Source organism: Chionomys nivalis, chromosome 7 (assembly GCF_950005125.1).
Source record: "Chionomys nivalis chromosome 7, mChiNiv1.1, whole genome shotgun sequence".
Taxonomy (NCBI): Eukaryota; Metazoa; Chordata; class Mammalia; order Rodentia; family Cricetidae; genus Chionomys; species Chionomys nivalis.
The window spans coordinates 25,322,901-25,348,764 of record NC_080092.1 but is presented as its reverse complement, the minus strand read 5'-3'; the positions used below and the strand labels follow the sequence as shown (position 1 = coordinate 25,348,764).

General features: G+C 36.7%; 1 protein-coding gene across 2 annotated transcripts in view; it reads right to left on the bottom strand.

The window, feature by feature from the left end:
• Gabrb2 (gamma-aminobutyric acid type A receptor subunit beta2) overlaps positions 1 to 25,864 on the bottom strand; it is a 216,372-nt gene that overhangs the window by 100,414 nt on the left and 90,094 nt on the right. For both annotated transcript variants that reach the window (XM_057776141.1, XM_057776142.1), the window contains exon 6: positions 3,072 to 3,154. In XM_057776141.1, the coding sequence (XP_057632124.1) occupies positions 3,072 to 3,154 (83 nt within the window). The remainder of the gene's footprint in view (positions 1 to 3,071; positions 3,155 to 25,864) is intronic.

Genomic DNA, 25,864 nt, shown 5'->3' with positions numbered 1-25,864 from the left:
CTAAATTGCTTTCTGGCATCTTTAGGAGTATCCATTTTTTCTCTATAGGTCAGATATGGACAACTTCCTTAAGAGTTAATAGTGCAGTTATTATTTGAAAGTTACATCGCTCCTTCCAGAAGAATTGTTCTCTCCTTAAGGTAAATGAGTCGAAATAGCTCTAACTCCAGTTTCTTCTACTTCGTCTGCAAGTTGTCTGTTTTATTTATTGTTTACATTTTGCTTCAGTTGTTCTGATTGCTAGCTCTATTTCTTAAATGTTATGTGTTTAATTGAGACCAATTTTCTAGGAGTAATGTGATAATATCACTAAAGATATTTTCAGGATAAGAGCTGTTGTCTAGAGAATCACTAGTCCAAGCACGGTACAGAAATGTTACCATGTTTACCTCACTATCTAAAAACATAGTAGTATTGTATAACTAATGAATAATAGTTTGGAGAAGAGCTGCTGCTACTTGCTTAGTTCGATGGAGAAACTATATTAATTACCTGTATTCCAAAACAGCCCTCATCACTACCTCAGTTTAGCCTAGAGACCTTATCTGCTTACTACCTCCTCTGTTCCAGAATTATGAGGTGATGCTGACCTTATAGTAGTTATGACCTAGGTAATCCATACTGACCACCTAGATTCTCAAGATAGATTTCAAGGCTTGTTCTAAGTATTCTTTCTTTAACTCAAAGTATGAAATAATTTATCCTGCAAATATCATTTAATTTATAAGAACATTGTAGTTTATTATTTCCATTATATCCTAAGCTTATTATAATGCCTACTAAGCATTTAGTGCCCGATGAATGTTTAATGAAGAAAATAACTATTGAATGAATGAACAGTGAATTCATTTTTCATGCTCCTTACTCCAAGCTACCTAGACATAGGTTACGCCATCCTTATTGAACAAGATCCAATATACTTATTGTTAACATGTTGGTAGATAATAATTATTTAATGGTACTATTGGGACCATTGTGATTTGGGAAGAGAAAGAAGGAAGGAGAGAAAGATCAATGAAGACGAGAGAAAGAAACAAGGATAGAGGAAGAAAAAGAGATGAAAAGAAATGTCTGATGTTTCCCTGGGCTACCAAAGGAAACAATTGGCTAAGGTGGATATTGCTTACATGTCAGGCATCATCTAGAAACTTCTTGATTAAGGGACAGAATTCAGCAAATTATAACAAAGGCCTGCATCACATATATTGTCAATACAATATCTTATTTCATTTTCTAAAATGATGATTATCTAGATAAATTTGTAATTATCAATTACCTTTAGATTGGGACATTGAGAAAAGAGATAAGTTAATCTGGTCCATCCAATATCAGTGTCTTTACTAAGACATACCAATGATCTATGATCACACCAACCAAATTATTCTGCCTCTTAGGGGTAATTGATACTGGAGAAATATCATTTTTGCCTCTTTGGGTCTGTTTCCTGGTTAAAAAAACAGAAATATTACCAGCTACTTCATTTCACAGGACAACCAGAAATAGAAATGAAGAGTGCAAACTGAAATGATGTATAGTGTTAATTTAATAATAGCCATTTCTAGTTGTAAAATAGCCCTTGAGGATTTCTTGTATCACTGTAGCTGGCACTCCTTATTTAAGGAACCAGGTTTTTAAAAAGACTACAGAAGACCTGAATGAAGTTAATCAGTAAAAGTCTTCCATCTGTGCATAATTATGATTCTTTATGAGCCCAGTAAAATTTCACCTCCAAAATATAATAACAATAAAAAGTAAGTGGTACCCAGAAGCAAACTTTTTTCAAGAAATCTTCCCACTGAACTTCTGAAACTGCCTAAGAATTTGGTCTTTGAGAAGTATTGTACCATGAGTTAAGTGCATGTAACATGCAATGCTATTCCAAAGATATTTACATAAAATTAATCATTGAAATCTTACAGGCCAATTTCATTAACTAGTTTTTTAATGCAAAGAGCAAATTTGGAAATAATGATGAGTTAGAATATAAGCATGCAATTACTTTCATTACAAGTGTGTGTAAATTTAATTATGCCTAGAAACTTTCTTTCATAAAGGAGCAAAAATATGCGTAGAGTTTCATAAATGTTCTATGTCTTCTCAGAGCAGCGATTTGGAGTTATGCTGCTTGCCATATCTAACATTTTTCTCAAAGGCAGAAAACATGCTCAGAGTCAAGTCACTATGTAGAGAACACTAGATTGAAATTGTCTACTTCCAACTATGAACTGGGATAAAGAAAAAAAAAAACAAAAAACAACAACAACAACAACAAAAGAAACTGTTCCAGAGCATGGTGGAGAAAAATAGATTAAAACTTCTTTTTCCATGAGCAAGCTAGCTCGTTGTGATGTCTGCATTGCAGAAAGATTACAGAATTAACATTTTAGCCCACCTGGCAGGGCAGATGAAATCCATGGTGCAAAAAGCAAATGCATTATAAATCAAGTCGGCATCACAAATAAAATAAACACATACAGACACACACAGAAGCATACCTGCCCATACACACAAACCAGTCCTGCTCACTCTACGGACTCTGACCAGCAAGAAAGTAAACTTCCAGCTCTGAAAATAGCATTTCAAAGCATAAAACCAACAAACAAAAATCCATGGTTCTACCCTCATTATGCAAACAGTCCTCATGACCACATTCCACAATGACTTAATAACTGTAATGGATAGCAATGATTAGTTTCAAGGACAATTGAAATATTTCATGACATGCTGCCACCTTCACTTATTTTCTCAAACTTGTTTTAACTCTTTGCACCAATTTCATACTTTTAATGCACAAAGAGTCTGTGATTTCCTCCCAGGGTATTAGTGTCTTTTATTTTATTGACAAATCACACTTTTTCCTAAATATGTTGCACAGGATTCAGAGATAGGTGTAAGGAAGTAACAGCAATATGGATGAGAGAGGCTGTCATTGTCTGCCTGGACCATATTTCAAATTCTCCTCTAGCAACTTGGTAAGACCATTGATTTAGACACAGGCCTGCATAGTAGGTCTGTGTCTAAGGTGAACCTCAAGCCAGTACTTTAGTCCAGCTGGATGCTCAGAGACTTACAGCTTTCAATCTCCAATGTGCAGTTTTGTTCATCCAATGGATACCGTCTTAGGTCCATCATGCAGGCTGCCGTAGTTGTGATTCTAGAAGAGAAACGGCAATATGTTATTAGTGCTTAAACCAAGAGCAGAAGAGTAAAAAAAAAAAAAAAAAAAAATAAAACAAAAATTACCACTCTTAGAGATTGATTCCTTGCTTAAGCTTCCATGAAAGGAAGTGATGCATCCTTTGAAGACTATTTTTCTTTATAAATTTCCTGCTGACTTCTGAAGAGATTGGACAATGTAAATATCTAGTGGGTCACTAACTACTTGAACTCAAATCATCTACATGTGTTTCTAAGACAATTCTCACAAGCCAGTGCCTTGAGGGTGCAATGCTTCTAGCTGTATCTCAGGTGACTGGCAATGGTTACAAAAAAAAAAATACCACTGAGTCTCAAATTTGTTTTATTTCATCTTTCCCTAAGACTCAATATATAATCTGTCAATCTTAATTTGCATCTATCATTTTTCTTACTTTATCAAATCACATTGTACTTTGTAAGCATCATCAACATACAATGCTCATCAGTTTTCTATCTATGTCTGACTATTCTGTCCTAAGTAATTTGATATTCTCTTGGTCACTAGAAAGAGTGTTTTCTTTGATCTTATATTAGGGAAGATTCGATATGCTCCATTAACATTTAAGTTCTTGGTCATTGTTTCACACTGATATTTGCATTGATGACCATCAGGAGCCACAAAGCTTATATTTCTAAAGATTTACAATGTTTCAACACCATATCATAAAGCTATGGACTCAAGTATAAACCCCAGTTCTATGCATAGAAACTAACAGAGTATTGAAACATAGTAGGCTCTTCAAATATGAGTATCTGTTGAAGGAAACTAAGAATAGAAATTAATACTGGATTTGACCAAGCTGGGTTTATGATAATGTGATGAGTTCTGAGCTCTGCTAGAAATGGAAATATGTTGACCTGGAATAGTCTAGACCAAGCTTTCTCAACTGAAATCATATTTTGTGGAGCTAAACTAGTAATCCATGTAGCCTAACTCTGGGAACACACTTAGATGAATTTGAGAATTAACCCACCATGTAGACCAGAAATATGTAATTTGTTATTTATAATTAGGTTTCTTAACTTTAGTTTTGTAGATTTTATGACAAAAATGATGCCCAGAACAGGCTTCTTCTTGATTTTTTCCTCTACTTAGTGAGTTCTGATGGTGACTCTTGGTCAATTCTCTACCAACCCATTGTCTGTCTGCTATGAGCCTGTCCCCAGAGCTTCATCTATAGGTCAGTGTAGGAGCTGGATCTCACAACTTTTCCATCTCTCTTCCTGCTTCCATTAGCCACACAAAAGATAAAGTAGATTTCATCACACCTCTTTAAACAATTTAGTAGTTCTTCCATGGGAATCCAAAGTTTTGACTTTTCTTATTGTGTCCCACGTACTTTGTTCATCTTCTTCCTTCCCATTATCATCTCTTATTAAGTCTTCTTGCGATGTCAGCCTTTATCTTTGTTCTCTCTACCTACAACATGTGCTGCCCCATGGCCCGCCTCTGTCTTATAGAGTCCTTTCCCTATCAGTCACTCAAAACCATGGTCCTGGGAGGTGCTCCTCCCGAGCAGTTTACCAAGGGAGATTGCCTTAGCTCACGCTCCATCCTAGCTTTCTCTTCACTAACTTCAAGCAATTACCACAATCTGGAATTAGCTTGCTAATTGTTTTCCCCGAACAGTCTTTTTCTTTCAATAAAATTTAAGCTCCTTATGGGTATAAACTCTGCTCAATTCACTGCAAAGGCACTCAATAAATATCAGCTGAATGAGAAAACACATTAATTTACAATGAGGCAAACAGTTGAATTTGCTCATTATACATTTTTGCATTTGGGAGATAATTTTATTACATTGCTTCTTTTTTAACTTAAAATAGTACTGTGTCTTAGGTTAGAGATGTTCTTTTTATAGTTTTATACAATAAATAGAATTTAATTAATTTAAATTACAGGACAAGATTATACTAAAGCAATTTTATCAATTGGACTGTTTCAACTAGCAATTAGATTTGCATTATATTTAAATTCTACGAATTATATTAAAATTAATAGTCACATTTAAATTTTAGCTTAGTCTGACTACATTAATCTTGTATGTATTTTTTATTGGCCCACTATTTTCTGTTATAATTTCCATGTAAATTTATAGATTAATGCATTATGACTTGCCACTAACCTATTGATTATGAAAGGAAATGAAATTTAGAAAATGATTTGTTCTACAAAATGGCGGAATAGATTCCTCTCCTCAGAAACTAGGGGAAATCTGTTACTTCATATGATATATATATATAATTCAAAAGGCCCAAATGTTAGGGGGAACAACTACAACTTCAAAAAAATGAGAGAAACAAGTACAGAAAGCCAACTGTGTAATTGAAGTGAAGTTTATAATTGATGCTGTAGGTTGTGGTTCACACCTCTGCTGATACATATTCATGGCAGTTAACACCCATGAGCTATGCTATATGTACCAAGAAAAACAAATCTTCCAAGGCTATCACAGGAGGAATGAGTTTTCTAGTGTTTTAAAAATAAAGCAGAAGGAGGTGCGACTGTAGATCTAGCTCTATTAGTACAGCGTTCACCTAGCATGCATGAAGTTCTCGGTTCAATCCCCAGTCCCATAAATAGCAGGAGTGTTGGCAGAGGTTTCTGTCTGCCTGGTCCCACAGCCATTTGGTCCCAAAGAAACACACAGACGTCTATATTAATTATAAATTGGTTGACCTATTAGCTCAGACATTATTAACTCTTACATCACAAATCAACCCATATTTTTTTTTATCTGTATTATCCATGTGGCTTGGCACCTTTAATCAGTAGGCATTCTCATCTTGCTTCCTCTGCATCTGGGTGATGACTGCAGACTGAGCCTTTCCTCCTTCCAGAATTCTCCTATTCTGGTTGCCCCACCTATACTTCCTGCCTAGCTACTGGCTAATTAATGTTTTATTAAGCCAATACAAGTGGCAAACCTTTACAGGGTACAAGACCATTCTCCCACACTACTTCCGCCCTTGCCTTCTTTTCAAAACAAGAACTCTAAATCTAATCATTTTTTTTTAGATTTTTTACTACTATTATCCCTAGCAATTTGTAACCAGCACTCTAAACAAAGACAAGAATCCATAATTTATTTATTTATTTTTTGATAATGTGGGCATAGTTTTCTAGACTCCTTCCTGATGACTGGGAGCACTAATAATCTTTTGGGGACCTAAAGAAAATTTAGCGTTATGGTCAAGTCCTGACTGGAATATTATGTGAGGCTTGATCATTTCAGCCAGTAGTCTTGAGGCTGTTCTGGATATAACTCAGAGGAAACTCCAACAGAGATCCTCTGAAATGTTGGATCATCTGGGCCATCAGCTCTAAAGATTGGAGAGCAAAGCAGTTCCACTGGTCAGTTTTACAGACCAGATTATGGTAACATACACCTTTAATCCCAGTAGCCACACTAGTTACCATAAAAACTGGGCAGTGCATGCCTTTAACTATGGTGGTGCATGTCTTTAATCCCTGCCTTAATATATATATATATGGTGTGTGTGTATGTGTGTGTGTGTGTGTGTATGTGTGTCTGTGTGTGTGTGTGTGTGTGTGTGTGTATGTGTATGAATGACAGGGGAAAAATAAAGTTCTCAGACGCAGTCTCATTCTGAGATTTCTGGAGACAGAATCGTCATTTCAGACTGAGGTTGACATAAGAGCCAGTGGCTGACGTTTGCTTTTCAGAGCTTTAGGTTAAACCCCAGTTTTTAACTATGAATTTTTATTTAATCATGCTTCACAGGAGCTATGGCTGAAGAAGAGAATCAGCAGTTTAAGATCAAAAGTGGTGAGTTTAAGACCAGACTGGGCTACACACATTGTCTAGACAAAAACAAGAAGTAGAAGGCATTTTTCTCACAATATTCACATTATTTATTCCTTTTTATTATATACTTGTTTTATTTTACCAATTTTTCAACATTATTACTCAGAAAGTGAACAGATCCTTTAAATATTTTACATTTAGTGTTTGCAAAGTATTTGTGTCTTCTGTGGCTGTAATATCAAAATGCTTGGACCAAAACTATCCATTTTAAATTTTGATCATGTCATGAAGGACGGGTGGCCTAAGTCAAGTTACTGGCATCCTTCAATAAATTTAAACACTTGTCAACCAAGCTGGCTGTAAGCTGACAAAAGGAAGGGATTTTTAATATAAAAGGTGATCTGCAATTTTTGTTATTAATCTGCCTTTGAGCAAATGTTGAGATAACTCATTTCACTGCAAAGCAGAAATTTTTGCCCAAAATGAAAAAACGTAGATCACCTCACATGTCCATTACCAGCATGGCAGAAATAATGTATATATATGATACCAAGAAGATACAGAACATTGATATTCCATATGTTTATGTATCATAAACCTGGATCTGTCCCAAGTGCTCAAGGAGTTTAAGAATCACATGTTTTGTCTTATTTGTATTTCAAACACATGTGTCTGACACATGACACTAATTCAAGATAAAATTAAAAAAAATAATAAATCACCAAAATAGAGAAAGACACTCTAATGTAAGCATTAATTGACAAATTAAGAATTTTGAAGTGGTGTTTATCATATATAACTCATCCAAGAATTCTTAAATAAATATGAAAATTAAAATTATTTTTAGTGAAGAAATTGTCATGCAATGAAGGTATTTTCACATGATATTTATATTACTTATTCCTCTTTTGGTATTAATTACTTGTTTCATTTTACTATTTTTTAAACATTATAGCTCAGATATCTCATTCAGAAAACATCAAGGCAATTATCTAAGTTTATTTTTTATTTATAATAGGTATGAGATTCTATAGCAGTAAGTGCAACAGACATAATCGCAGTACTAACAAATATCCTTAGCATCATTGATGAGTCTTAAATCACTCAACAATACTACTAGGTGTCATCGAAGAGAGTCTTGCAACCTGTTATAAAAATATCCTGGTTAAAGACGGCAAGATCAGAAGATCAAGAAATTTTCTGAGAGACTGAGTCTCCCAGTAAGATTAGAAGCTAGATCCATAAATTCTCATCAACATCACTATTCAAACCTGAGTTGAGCAAAAACTCCACTAGTAGGCCAACTGGACTGGGAAAAGCCCAGGAGGCCTCAACCCTAGGAAAAGGCCAATCAGGAATAAAGAAATGCTGAGAACAAGAGAAATAGTCTCTCCCTAGGAAGAACACATTAATTGGTTAGCCAATATCAAATAGTCAACCCTTAAAATATACAACTAATATTATGAAGATTAGTTTAATGACTTAACAATATGGAATCAGCCTTGGTTTTCAATCAAAGCAAACAATCAGCTCACCTTTACTGAATGTACCTTACTTACTTGTAGAGAGTCTTCAAAAGTCTAATTGTAGACACCTTCTATAGAGCTGAACTCTTTCGAAGAACAAACGTTTTGCTTAGAAATGCTTGTGCTTTATTTAGATTAAGAAATCTCTGATAAAGTTTTCACTACTTAGTCATTAGCAACTATCTTCCTATAATGCTTTGTGCTATCAAATATTAACAAAGAGCAAGAAAACAAATATCTAGCTTATCTTAAGGATTCACAAAAGGCATTTATAAATCAAGAAATATAAAAGCTAACCCAACCTAATGAAACCTTTGTATCAAAGCACTGATTGATACTTTTAAGTTTTAAGAATATATGCATATCATTTAAACTATTGATATAGTTAAAGATGGCTATGAAGCAGAAATAGATGCCCCTTTTCCTTATGCAAGATGACTTGGAATCACAATCACTGTGGCACATCTTAAATCTTCCAGTGGAATATTTAGGACATTTTGGAGTAGAAAACGTGGTCACATATGGACAACCTGTGGGAGACTGGATGGAATTTCAAACAGACTGAGGGCACACAAGTGAAGCAATTTTTAAATAACTCCAATTTCTTTAATAGATTATATTATACTTATTCCTCAAGAAAGTACATTTTTATTCACTTTGTTATATGCTTAAAAAATATCAAGTGTCTTATTCTGAACTACATTTTCTCCTAATGAACACTGTAAGTTTATTTGTTCAACAAATACATTTACTCAAAACCCATAACCAATTATAACTGCAAGGGAAAACGAAGACCTAACATTCGTATGCAAAATAAACAGAAGAAAATGAAGGATTTTAAAATCGGGAAATGGAGAGATGGCTCTGAAGTTAAGAATGTATGCTGGTCTTTGAGAGGACCTGAGTTCAGTTCCTAGCAGGCATATCTAGCAGCTGACAACTACTTGTAGCTATAGCCCCAGGGGTTTCAGTGTCCTCTTCTGACCTCTATTAAACACTGTGCTCTTAGGCAAACACACACACACACACACACACACACACAAACAATTAAATTGAAAATAAAATCTTTAACAAGATCAATTACTCCAAATATGTATCAATGTGAATTTTTAGGTTTTCAAACAAATAAAAATTTCAACATGGAGAAATTCCAAATTTAAGCATTAGGATATTACCTCAAATTATAAAATGTTCCAAAGAACTCCAATGACCCTCTTTCCAAAAATATCTTTAAAAACTTCTTTGTTACTGTCCTACTGTATCTTATGCCCACTCTCCATGAAATACAAAATTGATCTTTTATATAACTCATATTCAATAGGCTCTCATATTTTGTTAAGTAGAAAGAATATAGATAAAGGGGGTGGACTTTTCTTAAATAGAATTCAAATGTCAACTACCACACATAATTGATCAATTACTGAGAAGTTATAGATACTATTAGTGCTACGTAAACACTGTATGTCATTTAAGTCTAATTATTATTGTCATCGTACAGACACAGGACAGTGGACTGTAAATGGCAGAGAAGGGATTTTGATGTCAAATATTTGACTCCATAGTCCATATATTTGAGTTGGTAATGTAACTAACTAGATAGATGACCTTGACAGTGTGCTCTTGGTTTCTTGGGAGTCTGATGCATACATCCAGAATGAGCTTCCAAGTTCTGTGATCCTGTATTCATACATTCATGATGTGACCTTGGAGATGGTGTAATTTTGTTTTACCCACATATGCAAATGCTGCATTTCACAGATGTTTATTCTGTTTTGCTCAATTATGTAGATAGGCCCACCCCAGAGAAGCAAACACAAGCCTCTCCTTAAGGAGTCCCAGGTAATACTCTCTCTCCTGACTGAAGATCCTCCTCAGCCCCTCCCCACTTCTTGAGCCTTTCTAGATCTTCGATCGGCCTTAAGCTTACATTAAAACCTCTTAGACTCTTGCATAATTGTTTTTAAAAACTCTTTAGAAGTCCTCATATAGAGTCACATGCACTACTACACTCAACTTTGTAATCACCCAAAAAAAGTAAGATTGCTGGCAATCATGTTCGCATTTGATAAATCGTGCATTTCAGATCAGAGCTATTTGTACTCTGCTGCAGATGTTTGGCCTTCTGTGACTCTTTCATTTTCTGAAATCTTATGCTTTGCGAAGATACTGTGACCATTAAAGGGCTACCCAGGTCTCTGCCACAAACACAGACACTATTATGAAAGACATTTCCTGAAATAGCCCGCTTCTGCAATGCAACCAGAAGCCTGCAGCAAAATCTCATTTATTGAGTATGTAAACCCCAGTTCAACACCAACATTAATACGGTTCAATGTAGATTATTTGCCTTTGGTTTGATCTCTCCGTTTTCCCCCATTTTTCATGTACTACATTCTTGGTGGTCTCACCTACAAATTCTATGCTTATCTCAGAGGCATCTTTTTTCTCTCTAAATTTTTTTTCAAGAGAATTAAGAGGCATAAGGAAAAGTAATCATCCCATGTCTTGGATCATTGATTAACTAAAATCTGACTTTAGAATACAATAAGGGATCTAATGGACCTATGATTTCTTTAAAAACTGGGGAGACGAGAATTAAATTATGAATTCTGAAGTATTTTAAAATTGAGCTTTATTTACAATTTGAAGTAATGGTTCAATATACTGGGTGCTTTTGACCTTATACCTATGAAAATAATCAGCCTATCTTTTTCCCTGTGTAACACATAAGAAACCTACTGTTTCAGTACAATTAATCAGTTTCATCCCCATATTTTATTTATTTATTCACTCACTCATTCATTCATTTGTTTAGAGATGGTGTCTTCTTATGTAATCTTAGCTAGTCTACAAATTGTTATGTAGACCAGGCTGTCCACAAAGTCAAGGAGGGCTGTCTCTACCTCTGGACTGCAAGAATTAAAGGCTAACAGCTTTAAGCCACCACAACCAGCTCATTTAATTTTTAAAAATAGCTCACAGATGTTGTCTGAGGACTTGCCTGTGACAGATCAAAGTACTGGGTCTCTTCACTTCTTTCTGGTCCTTCCCAAGTACATCTTAAAAATGCAAAACACACATGTTTGCTCCCTTTGCTTTGCTGATTTCTCCCCCTAGCCCTAATCCCCAAACTTTGTGTTCTTGAAAATCAGCCTGTTTTAACTTCCCACCCCATTCTAAGTGTGGCTGTCTGGCATAGGGAATGGAAAGGAGGACATGAAACTGTGATCAGAGGAAAGTTAAAATCCAAAGAGATTAGGTTCATTCTCCGCTGGAAACCGTGGCCCATCTAGTCCTCCCTCCTCCTCTGAAAAGTGAATCCTAGGGGACTGATGGCAACCTGCTGATCCTATGTTGTTAGGGAGGGGGTTTGCCTCTTTGTAAATAGCCCTTTTATTGCCTCCTCAAATTATCCCATTTTCGGTGTGCCATCTGTTTCCTGTTGGTTTCTTGACTGATAGAATACATTATAGAAATGTATTTAAAATCAGAGGCGCCAACAGTTACACTGTCAAAATTTAGAACAGTTCCTTTCTGGAGTTCTTTGCCTTGAGAACTTGGAGATACGATAATGAATATTCCTTTCCCTCCTTAAAAGAGATCCTTCTCCCTTGTCATTCTGTTGTCCGTTCATCAGAGACCATGTAAGAAGCCTTCTTCCACTGCGGCTAACATGGTCCTCCTCGCTGTCCACTACTCACCTCCTATGTTTATTTTCTTAATAATATTACCCCCATTAGAATTCTGGCTGTTCAATGGCAGGGAGTTTTGCTTCTTCCTTAGTAGACTTGGGCACTGTCTAACTAAGATTGGGTTTCTGGAAGCTGAACCTGAGAGGTATTTATTTGCAATCATCAACTATATGGGGAAGCTAGATGAGGGTTTGTACAAAGGAGGACCTCAAATTGTATCTATGCAGTATGGCAGCAATCCCAGCACAGCTGCTCTCCCAGGGAAACTGCTAGATTTTCTTTAGTCAGACTGAAGAGATGCTTAACCCGTCTCTCATAGCCTAGTGTGTCCCCTATACTTTCAGGCAAGCGTGACAGAGCAGATGAAACACATTAGGCTAATTTTTCTCCTTCCCTCACTTTCTCCAACTCTCTATAGATAGCTTGCCGAGTTTTTAAGGCTGAAGATTCTACGTGATCTCATTGCTAACATACCATCAAACATAGTTCCAGGCACTGCGTCTGCACCTGTGATGTGTTGTCATATACAACATAGTGGTGATTCATTTCCAGTTCCAACAGAAGCTGCTCATGTCACCATCTCAGGGCTGCCTGCTACCCCACCTCAACAGCAAAAAAAAAATTTCATCCACACAGTTATTTTACTATTTCAGAGTGTCAGTCTTACATAGAATAGATATAAAAATGTGTTGTGGGATGCTGCTTCATACGGGTTGTAACCACACATGTGTATTAGAAGAACAATTTAAGCCGTTATGATTGTTGCTTATGCAATTAGAACAAAACTGAAAGAAATGATACCCAGGACTTCAGATGCTACATAGAAATAGATACTTCGTTGTGTGTTATGGGCTGAACTACAAACTAGTACAATGCTCCTGAAGGATTATTTGACCACAGCAAGTAAAACCTACTGAACATACTAAAATCTGCTTCTGAGTGTGGACTAGTGAATTAGTATGAAAGCACACTGATATATAAAGACGTTGAACGAAATTTGTAATTTGACAGAACAGCAAGGCTTTTGCACTTAAATAAGGCTATGGAGATGAATTTTGATCTAGACACATGATATGGTAAAATACCAAAGAATAGAAAACACAGGAAAGTTTTCTTGATAAAAGAATAGAAAGCACCCTCTTCTTCTGCTCTTGATTTGGACCTTGAGATTTCAGTCTGGTGCTCCAATGTGGGTCTCTGTCTCTGTCTCCTTTCATCGCCTGATGAAGGTTAATATTCAGGAGCAAGGAACTCGGGACCGCGAGGGGTGCACCCACACACTGAGACAATGGGGATGTTCTATCAGGAACTCACCAAGGCCAGCTGGCCTGGGTCTGAAAAAGCATGGGATAAAACCGGACTCGCTGAACATAACGGACAATGAGGACTACTGAGAACTCAAGAACAATGGCAATGGGTTTTTTATCCTACTGCACGTACTGGCTTTGTGGGAGCCTAGGCAGTTTGGATGCTCACCTTACTAGACCTGGATGGAGGTGGGTGGTCCTTGGACTTCCCACAGGGCAGGGAACCCGGATTACTCTTAGGGATGATGAGGGAGGGGGACTTGATGTGGGAGGGGCAGGGAAATGGGAGGTGGTGAAGTAGTGAAATATATGCCAAAAAAGGATTGGAACATTGCTTAGATGAGTGCTTGCTTAGCATGAACAAATTCGTGAGCTGTTTCCATCACGGCATTAAGCTTTGCTTGGTGGTGCACACTTAACGGTTGTCCCAATGAGGAGGTGGAAGCAGGAAGATCAGAAGTGAAAACCATCTCTGATACATAGCGAGTTCCAGACCTGCCTGTGCTACATGAAGCCTTGTCTCGAGAAAGCAGAAAAGGAACAGTGAAGACGAAGCTGATTGTTATTTTATGTTTCACAATTGTCTTGTTTCCAGAATGAACAGGCATCCTTTTTCTTTTTGATAAATGTTATAAAGACAATTTTCTCTGTTTGGGCCTCCGAAAGCACTGTTCCTGACTCTCAACTGAACTTTTTCCATTTGGCTTTTGCTTATGCATGAAACACTTACCATATTCCATGGGTGGGAGACGGTGTACTTACAGTGCATGTAGACTGCATATCATCAAAATGTTTATGGGAAAACTGTCACATAATTATGGGTTCTTAAAGCAGGAAAGAGGTTTAAGTGACAATTATACAAATGCCATTTTGGCGACCGAGTCCTCCCTGAGAACTCTATAACTATTGTTCTAATGAATCTCCAGGGACTTGGAACTCAAGCTCTATGAAAGGAAACCATTTTTGTCTTTGGAAAGCTGTGACTACCAGAATTTTTTTTTTCTCTATATTTAACACAAATTTGAATTTCTTTAATTGTAAGTTTTTTATTCATGTACTTTTCAGCTTTGATCTAGGAAGTGTTCTTATTTTTCTTTTTTACAGAGATTCTTGACAGTTTATGAGATCTGTTCTCATGGGAGCTGTCAATCACTTTCATGTTCGTTTCTTATTCTGCCATTATGTGTAAAATGTCTTTATCTGTTGCCAAATGAGTAAAAATTTTACTATATTTGATTCATGCTCTCAAGTTTTATTCTTACCTTTTAAGCCCATCAAGATTTCACATTGATGCACTGTTTATGCTTATAAAACAGACTATGTTTTTCATGGGGAAAAAATGTAATGCCAATATTTTCTTGACAAACTGTCATTTCTTTCCAAGCTAAGAAGTAGTGGAGGCTTAGATGTATTGAGATTCTCATCATTGCTAATATAGATATAATATACTTTGTATATAAATAATTTAAGTATAGACTGGAGAGTGAAGTTTCACTTCTTAAAATGCTTGATCAGCATACACAAAGCTTGTTCTACCCTCGAACTGTATAGACAGGACATTGTGATACCCTTCTGTAATTCTAGAATGCAGGAGATCGAGACAGGAGGATCCCAAGGGCAAAGTCGTCCTTGGCTAAGTAGGAAATTCAATGCCAGCCTAGGATACACAAATACCTACCAAGCAACATTCACATATTAGGCCACAAGTTTTGTTTTTGTAATTTTTAAAAAGCATTTTGTATGAAGAAAGTGATCAGAGATGAGTGCAAAGAAGCCTGAAAAAAATATTCATCCCTTCGTTGTTAGTGATAACGTGGAGCTTGGTGCTTGAGACAATGCAAACCTCTCATCTACACAGACACAGATCAGATAACAGAAGATGGCAGCTTTGGAGCTGATAATTCCTTCGCTAAAGGCATGATTTTTGCCTCTTGCTGTATGTTAGTGAACAGTTTAAGAAGAAACTCTTCTTGGATAAAAAATTGTTCTCCAAGCCCAAATACTTCATCATCTGTGGGGAAGAACCACTCTGCAAAGCAGTAAGCATGCTTGCTTCTGATCTGTAAAAGTTTTCATCCACTTAGAAGGGTGGAATTTTCAATCTGAAAAGTGGTAAGGTGTGTGCTTCTAAGCAACTGTAATTAAGAAAGCCTGTTACCCTCTAGCAATGAGATCGGGACCTGTCCCTGGTGCATGAGCTGGCTTTGGTGAACCTACTCCCTATGAGTATGTCTCACCCAACAAGGTTGTTGCAGGGGGAGGAGCTTGGTCCTGCCTCAACTTGATATTCCAAGCTTTGTTGACTTCCATGAGAGACCAGCCCCTTTCTAAAGAGAGGAGGAATGGATGCAGGGCAGGAGGGAGGGTATGAAAAGAGAGGAGGGAAGGAAAATGTGGTTGGAATATAAAATAAATGAAAAAGAAAAAAAATATTCACAAAAATGGATTCCGAAAACCTTAAGATTTTTTAGTAATTAGGTGGCTATAGATACATTTAATTAAAAGTAGATTGCTTTAACCTATCTTTAAGTTATATAAAAAAGAAAGAAAGCCGCTTACAACTTCTGATTAAGAAAAACAACAGCATGTGTTAAGTTTTATTATGGAATAAATCCAATGCTGATACTTTCTCCAAAAAATAAAAAAATATCTAATATGAGGATGTTTAAAAACAAGAGAAAAAGATGCCATGTGTTCAAACGATGACTCAATTTGCATTGAACACACCTCAATAAAAAATTAATTAAAGTAAAATGAGATGAAGCATGCAAAAAAGAGAAGAAGGACTCAATATTAGGAAGGATTTTTAAAGAAACAGAAAAGGTTCACAAATACAGATTTAAAAACAAAAAAGTCAGGCACCTGTGTTTCTACTACATGAGTGGCTGAGGCAGGATGATTACCATGAGTTTGAAATCAGCCTAGGCTACACAATGCTTAGTCTCAGGCCATTCTGAGCCACAGGGTGATATTGTGGGAACCAGAAGATAAAGGAGTTCGCTGTAAGGCAATATTTCGTGGCAATTTTGAAAACTACAACCATAAAGTCTCACTATGACTGCCTAAACATGAGCTGAAAAAAAAGACAACAATAGACATGCCAAAATAGACCAGGGAAGCCTGTGAGGCCCCAAGACTACAAAAACTATAGTCAACCTAGAAATACTGGGAATGGGAGAAAATGTATCCCCCAGAAAAGATAATACCCATTGGTTATCCAATAACAACTGACCAGCCTTAAAAACATATATATATATATATATATATATATATATATATGCAACTTTATACATATACATATATTGAGCAGGTGGTATTTAAGAATATATATCTATATTCATATAAATAGATGTACTACATATGCAACAACAATGAATGAAAAAAGAGGCCATAACTTTGAAAGAGAACAAGAAGGCGTAAATTGTAGGATTTGAAGGGAAGAGAGGAAAGAGAAAAACGATGTAATTATATTAATCTGAGAAAATACCCCCCCATGTAAAAGAGGATGAAAAGTATGTTAATTAACATATTTATGTTCTGAAATTACAATATACAGTAAAGTCACTAAGATATTTTAACTCATTATGAAAAAGACATAATGGGACAATTTTCACATTTTACCCTTAGAAGAAGGGATAATTAAAAACAGATGACATCAGAAGAGAAAAGTTATGGGATACTGATTTCAAAAAGGCAGCTCTATTTCACCCCAGTATGAGATGGGAAGAGAGTTGAAAGAAAAGGGAGGACTACAATGTTAAAGAACAATTGTCCTGATGAATCTTTCCCCGCTCTCCATCCCGTCTCTGTCTTTGCTGTAATTCTGACCCTCTTTTTTTATTTCTTTGAAAAGAGAAGAAAAGATAGATGGCCTCATGATTCTTTGAAGTGTCACTGGATATTTCATCCTTACATACTGTGGATTCCTGCTGTAGCAGGAGAAGCTCGTTGGTCCTAACTTCAGACAGGGAAGACTGATGAATGACACAGGCCTCCATTCGTGTGGAGGGCTCAGTGGAGCAATGATTAGTTGTTCATATGACCCACTGTGGACGAAACAGAAAGGTTTGCTCATAAATTTTACCATGAAGGGCACTGAGGATTTAGGTTAAAGAAAAGGATGACTCTGCCGATAGCAGAGCTGTAAATGATGAGATGGCTCGCCAGGGTGGATGAGCAGGCTTCTTTTCCTGGAGATGATTTGTCAAGATGATGGGATGCGGGAACAACTCATGGTGGTACTAGGATAATCTATATTTTCGGTTCATGTAGACAGCCTCTCTACATGTTAATTTCTAGATTCTGAAGCAAATGTGTAGAGTATTTGAAGCAGCAGCATATATTGGCTAATTGGATCTTCATTGAATTTTAGCTGAAGAAAGTGGGCGGTACTAATGAGATGGGTCAATGCAACTGCATATCTAAAGGTTTAATATAGCTCCTAAATATTAAAGTATTTTCTGACAACAATAGCTAAGGGGCATTCTGACAAAATTGGATTCCATATTTCATGTGCATTTCAGTATTCTTGTTGGAGTTTCTGATTAGTTATAACAGTTGTCATAGAACACTACAATGCTGCTAATGAGTAATTGTTTCTGGATTAATTATTTGTAAGTGATTAAGATGCATTGTATCCCTGCAGCACAACTGATTCCACATTTGTTTTCTTTGTAGCCTCCTTGCCTTCCCCAATGTCCTCTCAAAGGGAGATCAGATTGCCTTTACCTGAGAAAACAAGGAAAGACTAATAACTACCCAATGCTTAACATCCTCGAGAGAAACACCAGACAACAAGAGAGGCTGCTATTCCGATGCTGATAGAAGAAAACAGAGTGATAAATGACACTAAGATCACAACATTTGGAAATTCCTTCTACATAAGACACAGAACAACATATTCCTTGTTTTATGTTTTTTCAGACAAGGTTTCTCTGTAGCTCTGGAGCCTCTCCTGAAACTAGCTCTTATAGACACAGCTGGCCTTGAACTCACAGAGATCCGCCTTCCTCTACCTCCCGAGTGCTGAGATTAAAGGCATGCACCACCACTACCCAGCTATGTTCCTTGTATTTATATTTTCCTTCCTGGAAATAATTATAAAATGGGAGCTTTAAAACAGAAGCATTCTGTTATAGGAATAATCAGCAATTTTTTCAACTGGCATTTAAGACTTCTGTGGTATAAGAGGAAAGAAACTCATGCCTGGTCAAGAATCTTTGGTGATGAAGTCATAGACTCTATTACTACTACTTTGAAGAAGGAACCTTGTAACAAGCTGCCCTCTAAATACTATGTATTCATAGATTGATGCAGCTTCCACCCCTCATCACAGAAGCTTATCTATGCAGTATTAATACAGAGGCTCAAAACTCATCAAATGCCAGGGGAAAACTGTCTACACAGGACTCAGCCCTAAACAAGGACTCCAGCTTCATGCATCCTCCACCAAGACTCAGGCAACAATGTGAAAATGGTGATGAGCTGATTGCAAGAGCCGAAGGTTGGGAAAATGGCAGAAATTAATGCACTTTGAACATGAACCAGCTATTGTACACACAAACTCACAGTAGCTGTGGTCAACTACATAAGGCCTGTCTGTATAAGATGAAGCCAGTTTCAGCACCAGGAAAAGCACCCCCATACAGCTAGCTGAGGAGTTTTTCTTTGTTGATAGATGTTGGCGGGGGGTTAGTTTTTCTCAGTGATGTAGCCCATTGTAGACTGGTAATGCTACAGGCCAAATGCACTCTTGTGTATATGGGCAGTACTGTTTTGACTCAGATTATTATAAATTAAACACATACATGTGCACACACACACACAACACACACAAAGATGTGCACTTGGAAGATGTTGGGGGACCTGGGAAGACTTTTGGAATAATGGACAGTAGATATGATCTAAACACACTGTATTTATATACGAAATAACTAGGACTAAATTAGAAAATAAAAGAAGATATTATTATCATTAAAGGTCCTAGAAAAATAACTTTTATAAGCTGGATTTGTTCTGAGGGCTGCTGCTCAGTAGCCCTTGATATAATCTGAAATTGTATAATTGAGAAAAACAAGCCTCTGAGTCTAAGTGGTAAACCCTGATTGGCAGGCAGTTGGAGGTGACAGAAGACCAATCTAAATCTCCTTAGAAGTGAAGAGCTTATCCTGGACAGTGTGCGCGAGTGTGAAGCAAGAGCCAGGACATCTGTGAGCTTCCAGAATAACCTTAATTTTACTAATTAGTGTCCTCAAAATTTTAATTTCACTTTATTATAGTCTTAAAGTAGGTAGTGGGGTAACTAAAATGTAAAAAAAGAAAAAAAAAGTAACAACTTCCAAAGTATGCAGTAGTGAATTCAGAGACTCACGGCCACGCAAGATGCAAAGAATAAGTAATGATTTCAAAACAGCTGATTTAGACTACTCCCTATAGTGCCCACTGAAGAGGGGGGTTAGGAAATGCATAAGAGCTATGAAGGCATAAAAATGCAGAAAAATGGGGCAAAGCTCTGAAAACTGCAATTCTCTAGACTTAATGCAACCATTCTAATCATCAACTCAACAGTAACTAGTTACTTGCACTTGGACCACACAAAGCCATTGGATAAGGAAAAAGGGGCCCCACATTTACTTCTGAACTTCCAGTTATTTCTAAATTTTTTGGAGAAGAGGAATTACTCACTCTACCTATGTATACACTGAAGAGCTCTCCGGAAGCAACAGATAATTCTAAATCCATGTTCTCTCAGATGTCACTAGTAAAACACAGGGACGCACAATATAAAACGAACAGGAATGAACATGAGGCAAATATTTGTGGGGATTGGGGAAGGTAGACAGGGATGGTGGAGCAGAGGCACATGAACGTGGTCACTATGCCTTGTGCTTGCCTATTTAAGCTTGTAGAAGATAAATTAGTTTTTAAAATTTAAAAAATAAACCCAAACTAAAATATATTGGCATAATAATTCCTATTGTTCACAGAACATATGAGTAAGTAAGGATAAGTCTAACATGATTTATATTACATTTTCAGTTTTAGTCAAATGACTAGGTCTATGACTTATTGGCACACTGCACAATTTCAGAAAATAGAAATGTCTTCGGGAAATCTCAGACTTCTAGAATATGGACCTTGCTCACTGGACAGCTGTGGGTTAGCAAAGAGACTGTTCACAATGAATCTCAATAAATGTTAGTAATTTTTAAGTTGACTGGCTCAGATATTTTACCAAAATAATGGAAAATTAACACAAATACATACATTAACAAATTAGTCGGTAATACTCAAGGTGATATAGCAACATCATTTTTATGAATTTGTTTGCAATTTGTCATAATTCTTTGAGTGATATTACCCATTACCATAGGAAACAGTGGGACTTATGCTAATTTTTTTTCTCATTATTATCTATTTATGATTTTTCAATTAAGCATTCCTTCCACTTTATTAATTTCAGAACTATTTATTGACAATTTATTATTCTCCTACCCCCTGAAAGATAAATCCAAATGAATATTATACTTAAAAGCATATTTATCACAGTTATTTGTCATTGTATATGCTTAAACATAAGTATCATATGGAAATTTGTCAAGTTTTTAATGTAGCAGTTGTAGGGGCTGGAGAGATGGCTCAGAGGTTAAGAGCACTGACTGCTCTTCCAGAGGTCTTGAGTTCAATTCCCAGCAACCACATGGTGGCTCACAACCATCTGTAATGGGGTCTGGTGCCCTCTTCTGGCCTGCAGGCATGGAGGCTGAACACTGTGTACATAATAAATAAATAAATAAACTAAGTTTTTTAAAAAAAATGTAGCAGTTGTATTTCAGTGGGAAAAATTACAGCTTTCCCTAATATATATGCCAAGTCTATCAAAAGGCAAAATGAGTAAATTACTATCAAACAGCTATTACCAGACTATCTCAACCAACTTATCCTTCACTGAGCTAAAATCCTAAGGAAACAGGCAACACACAAAAATCATGAAGACTAATTAACTGACTAGAATTTCATGATGTTGATTGTTGGAATACTATAGAAAAAGAGGCAGCCACTGTAGTCATTTTTCCCTAACTACTTGGTTTTTATTTGGCATGTATACTCTTTCCTCCTTGTGAGTCTCCTTCCCTTGTTATCCTCAGCTTCTACTTCATTTAAATATCTCTAAGTCTTCCCTTAATTGGGTTTGGCTGCAGTATTGCCCCTAACATGCGACACACACATGCATGTATGCATGTACCTCACGATAACTACATAACACATCCTTTTGCATATGTCTCTATCAGACAGGTAGTAGGGCTGGAGAGAGGACTCAGTGGTTAAGGGCTCTGCCTGCTCTTAAAAGGTCCTGACTTCAATTCACAACAACCACATGGTGGCTCACAACCGTCTGTAATATGATTTGGTGCCCTCCTGAGAGAGAGACCTGGTAAGTTGTCCTCATCAAGTTAGACCATATAACCCAATATGAACAAGTTCAACAGAACCACCATATACAGGCTACCCATGCATGCTTTAACATAGCGAGGGCATAAATTTCTTTCATTTTTTTTTTCAGCAGGTGACTGAGGTAGTTATACCCAAAGACAACTGAGATATTGTTCAGATGATGTTAAGAGGCCTGATAGGGAGACCTAGAGCCAGTTATGGTGATTCACTCTTTTAAATCTGTTTTTCATTTATTTTTATTATATGTATGAATGTTTTGCCTGCATGTATGTATGTACATCTTGTACATTTATATTTGATTTTTTGAGACAGGGTTTCTCTGTAGCTTTTTGGTTCCTGTCCTGGAACTAGCTCTTGTAGACCAGGCTGGCCTCGAACTCACAGAGATCCGCCTGTCTCTGCCTCCCGAGTGCTGGGATTAAAGGCATGCGCCACCACCGCCTGGCTCTTGTACATTCTTAATGGCTAAAGAATTCAAAGGAGACTGACAATTCCCTGAGATTTGTGTTACATACTCACATTTGTGAGCTACCATGTGGATGCTGGGAATCAAACCCAGACACTCCACAAGAATAGCAAGAACTTAACTGTTGAGCCCACTATCCAGAACTTGTACTGCTTGGTTTTCATGGTTGACTAGACACAATCTAGAACCATTTGTGAAGGGAAGCTTAGTGAGGGATTGTTCCGAGTAGGTTGACCTATGTACCCATGGGAAAGTGAGGTGATCTGTAAACTGTGGGTGTCACCATAAAATAGAAAGGGAATTCCAAACTGTGTAAGAATGGAAAAATTGAGCCCAGTGCTACAGTGCATACATTAGTTCATTGCTCTCTGATCTTGACTGTGGATATGGTGTGATTTGCTACTTAATTTCCTGTTGCCTTCATTTCTCCACATTGGTGGACTGTAACTTAGGTTCATGAACCAAATAAATCTTTTCTCCTTGAGTTGCCTATATCAGAGTGTTTTATCACAGCGATGGGAAAGGCAACCAAGATACCACGTAATCAGGCCAATACATTCAGAGTCATGCAAAGCTCTATCCACATGGCTTTTTCCAAGTCCTTTGGACAATTAGGTCAGAAGCTGGTTTACTAACAAATACAGTGACCCCCATAAGCCCACCCCTAACAACCTTAGAATATCCGTATCTATCGTTAGTGACTAATAATACCTGGTATTTAGTCTAAGATAGTTTTCTTTCCTCTTAAAGGAAAGAAAAGGAAAAGAGTTGAGGGAATTTGGCTCACTGTTAGAGCCTGTGTCAAGTATGTCAGACCTTAGATAGGTGCTCTATGAAAATGGATGTACTTTAGAAAACCTATTAAATTCAGAAATAACAGTGAAAAATGGAAAATCAGCACAGAAGATACAAAAGGCTGCAATAAACAGTCAAATGCCCAAGCCCACATAAGTATCTCAAGGAAAACGGTTTGGAAAATATATCTCTACCCATAAACAACATAACCCACAAACTCTTAAAAATGACGCTCCAGTAGAAGCTTGCTTATCATATAATATTAACTGGAGAGAGAAAATTACAGAGTAGCAAAAATAAGCAAAGTTTTCCATGAAAAGAAATATATTTAAGAAATCCTGCCAAACATTTATGACAGGCTTCTGAAGGTGTACCTATTAGTATATATTTTCTCCCAGCAGTTAAAAGACTTCAGTTCTTTAATTTCCTGTTTCCCTGTGATGTTCATATACAGTCTGGAAACTGAAAAATCACATATTACTATCATAAAGAGGAAGAGAAAAGCAAGATATAAATAGAGAAAAAGAAAGAAGATGAAGAAGGAAAGGAATAAAGTAGAGAAGGAATAGAAGACAGGGAGAGAAAAGAAAGAGAAGATGGAAAAGGAAAAATTATTTTCATTTTTTATATATTTTTAAATTAAGATTTAAAAATATCACCTCATCACCTTTTTCTTCTTCTCCCTCTAAACCTTCCTGTTCCTTTTCTCTTTAGTGTTTCCTATCCCCCATCTCCCTTGCTAATTGATGGATTTTATTTTTGATTAATATTGATATCCATCAATTGTATATATGATTAAACAGAAATGGATAACAAAACGTTTTCAAAAATTCATCAACATTAGTCATCAGGGGAATGCAAATTAACACTACGTTAAGGTTTCATTTTATTCATGTCAGAATGCTCAAGATCAAAGAAACTAATGATAGCACATTCTGGCCTAGATGTGGTGAAATGGGGACATTTATTTCCTGCTGATAGAAATGCAAAGTGTTCATAAACAACCACTAGAAAAAATCAGCATAGGTGTTCCTCAAAAAAGATAGAGATATATTTATCACATGATTCCACTATGTCACTCTTGGGTATATACTCAAAAGAATATATATCTTTTATATTAAAGATACTTGCAATAAAGATCCTTGCCAGGCTCTATTCATTTCTGCTCTACTCACAGTAGCCTGGAAATGGAAACGTCTTACATATCCATCATCAAAAAGCTGAATAATGAAAATGTGGTACATTTACACAACAGACGGTTCAAAATTAACAAATAATTTTTCAGATGCCCAATCTCTCAGTCTGAAAAAACAAACCACATTTTACAATGATAGCAGCAATTAAGTTACCAATCTTATTATCTCATACGTTCTGGAGGTACAAAAAACATGGCATGGCAACCTTCTGATCTGAATGAACAGATATGCAACATTTCTTATAAACAAAATAATGCCTTGAATTTAAAGTCATAAATAGCTTTCATAACATAAAGTTATATATAACAGAAATTCATTCAAACAATGTGTCTTCAAATATGAAAATTACTAATGTAAAGGAGACATTATGAAGTAGTTACAAATCTATGTATGAAATTGACATGGATATTTTTTCCCAGCATAAAAATATTCACCCTCACCAGTAAAATAATGCAAAACAATGTCTACCACATAAAAGATACTTAATAACTATAAATTAAATGAATGACTTAAAAAGAAAATGATTGAATGGAAAAATAAGCTAAGCACATAAAATATCATGAGCTAAAGTCCATGTTGTGGGCAAATTTGGGGAGCATATTTTTAATGATTCTTTTGAGTTGAATCTACAAAAAGTCACTATTCTTCTGCTGGTCAGTGACCACATGATAATCCTACAGTGTTATCTGCCATGCAAACTTAAAGCTAAGAGGACCAAGAATCTCTGCTCATCAGCACAGAAAGATGGAGGCAACTGGCCTTTCCATGTGCTGGGCAATCTCCCTGCATTGTGCACACAGCATCATGATACAGTGTAGGTTCCATGGACATCAGTTACTCAGTGCTCATGACCTGGGTCATAAGGCAAAGAATGTTCAACATCTGACACTCATTTTTGCCTTCCAGTGCTTTTGTATTTCCTGTTCATTTCATTCTTTTTTTCTGATGTTGGTATCACCCTCAAGCCCTGGGAATCACTTTGCCATCTGTTTGTGCACATGGTGCTGTCAAGAAAAGTCAAAGAGTCTCATATCCCCAATTCTTTTTTGATTCAGTTCATCCTTAGAAGTAAGAAAAGACCCACATTGGAGCACCGGACTGAAATCTCAAGGTCCAAATCAAGAGCAGGAGACAGAGCACGAGCAAGGAACTCAGGACCGCGAGGGGTACACCCACACACGAGACAATGGGGATGTTCTATCAGGAACTCACCAAGGCCAGCTGGCCTGGGTCTGAAAAAGCACTGGATAAAACCTGACTTGCTGAACATAATGGACAATGAGGACTACTGAGAACTCAAGAACAATGGTAATGGGTTTTTGATCATACTGCACGTACTGGCTTTGTGGGAGCCTAGGAAATTTGGATGCTCACCTTACTAGACCTGGATGGAGGTGGGTGGTCCTTGGACTTCCCACAGGGCAGGGAACCCGGATTACTCTTAGGGATGATGAGGGAGG